We start from the raw sequence: 1,810 nt of genomic DNA, 5'->3' as shown, positions 1-1,810 counted from the left end.
CCCCACTCCCCACCCCCCAACCCCCGCAAAAACAGGGAAGAATGCAGGGCAGGAGAAATGATTCTTCCTGAAGAAAAGGGTAATAGGAATCTTGAGCTGAGACACAGAATATCATGGTTCTTGATCTAACTCTGTCACTACTTTTAGGATCTTACTGTTTCCATTTGCTAATGCCTCTGGAGTGCTGGTCCTCTGGGCCCTGCCTGATGTTGCTTTTGGTTTCACATAACCTTTCTGCAGCATTACTAATTGGCTAGGTGTTGGATTTTTGCCTGCATTATCTCTTTTCTCCTTAATATATTATTACTCCTTGGGTCCAGGAGTCCCAAGAGGGGAGCCCATTTGCATGTGTGAATAATGTCTACTTTTGCCTGGAGGAGCTACAGGCAACCTCTGATAGAAAGAGAGAAGTCAGGAAAACCCAGGAAAAGAAACAGTGAAGAAAGGGACTGATTAAATGTGCCTGCTGCGCAAACAATTCACCTTCCCCTACTCTTTAGATCTGCTATAGAATTTATGCAGAGTTTCATTGCCTAGCCAAAATGGAAGGTAGGCAATGCCCCAGGCAAAATAAGCCATTCAGGAATGGAAAACCACCGTTTTATACTGTTTCTCTTCCTGTTAAGCAGAAGTATTTGACCTGTGTAGTTTATACAAATTCCTTCCTCTCTAAGAAAGATTGGGGCAGTCTATAAAGTTTAGCACTAAGGCCACCTGTGGCTTTGTGATCTCCTGCCCCATTCTGTCTGGATTTCTTCCCTCCTGCTCCTTTCAAGAAAAGCCTCTGACCATACTTCGGGATTCCCCCTTCACACTGCTATTTCAGTCTGTAGCTTTAATTGTCCTTCTTTGGACCATAGGGGGGCTATGAGATGAGCACAGAGGCCCTAGGAGTGGGAAATGCAGTGGTGGCTAGCCTCCCATTCTATTGCAGGTGCATCATTATGTGCAGGCAGAGTGATGTGTTGTGAGTAAAAGTAGGCTTCTTTCATAAAGAAAGGGCACTTTCTATGTATTTCTAAATATTAAAAGTGCATTGTTCCTAGGGAAGACATGATTTATTCACTCAGACTTTCATTTAACAAACATTTGCTAATTAGGTTATCTTACTGAAGTAAAATCCAATGTGACAGCTGTACAAAACCCAACAGACCAGAATTATTTTACAGATCAGGCCATTCCTCAGCCAGGTGACTTGCTGACTTGGTTATCTTCAAGAAGCTAAAATTAGAAGCAGAGCCCAGTACTGCTTAATATAAATTAGACAATTGTACACCTAAACTCAGTGGGGCATTTCACACAAATGTAAAGTTTTTACTGCTAAAATAAATATAATTACTATTAGTTCTCAAATACAGTATAATCTTCAAGACATAGATAATTCTGTGCACACTCTCTGGACACTAGAATTGGTTTGCTAGAAATGAAAGAGAAAGGAGTAGGGGAGAGGGAGAAGAAAGGAGAGAGAAAGAGGAAAGAGAAGAGAGGAGAGTAGATAGGAGGGGAAGGGAAGAAAAGGGAGAAGAGGAGAGGAGAGAGAGGGAATTTTGAGGTCTTCAAATTGTTACCACTTACAGGATAAAGGAAATCTGGTGGTAATCTAGTTGTGATGAGTCCGACCAAGGACCCTGAGTTCCAGTTTTTCATTCCATGATTTCCTTTCTTCAAGAGTCAGTTTTGCTCAGCGACTCTATTTTCTGCCTGCATCTGAGCATCCACAGACACTTTTCAGAAACATGACTGTTATTGGAAACAAATAAGCCTCAAATTCGACACACACATTTAGGTAAGTTCCATTTGGTCTAGTGTA

General features: G+C 41.7%; 1 protein-coding gene across 1 annotated transcript in view; it reads right to left on the bottom strand.

The window, feature by feature from the left end:
• Slitrk2 (SLIT and NTRK like family member 2) overlaps nucleotides 1-243 on the bottom strand; it is a 4,754-nt gene extending 4,511 nt beyond the window's left edge. Inside the window, exon 1 of the mRNA XM_031380906.1 lies at nucleotides 142-243. Coding sequence (XP_031236766.1) covers nucleotides 142-243 — 102 coding nt within the window. The remainder of the gene's footprint in view (nucleotides 1-141) is intronic.
• Between the last annotated feature and the right edge of the window lie 1,567 nt (nucleotides 244-1,810).

Source organism: Mastomys coucha, chromosome X (genome assembly GCF_008632895.1).
Source record: "Mastomys coucha isolate ucsf_1 chromosome X, UCSF_Mcou_1, whole genome shotgun sequence".
Lineage (NCBI taxonomy): Eukaryota > Metazoa > Chordata > Mammalia > Rodentia > Muridae > Mastomys > Mastomys coucha.
This window is presented reverse-complemented; position numbering and strand designations above follow the sequence as displayed.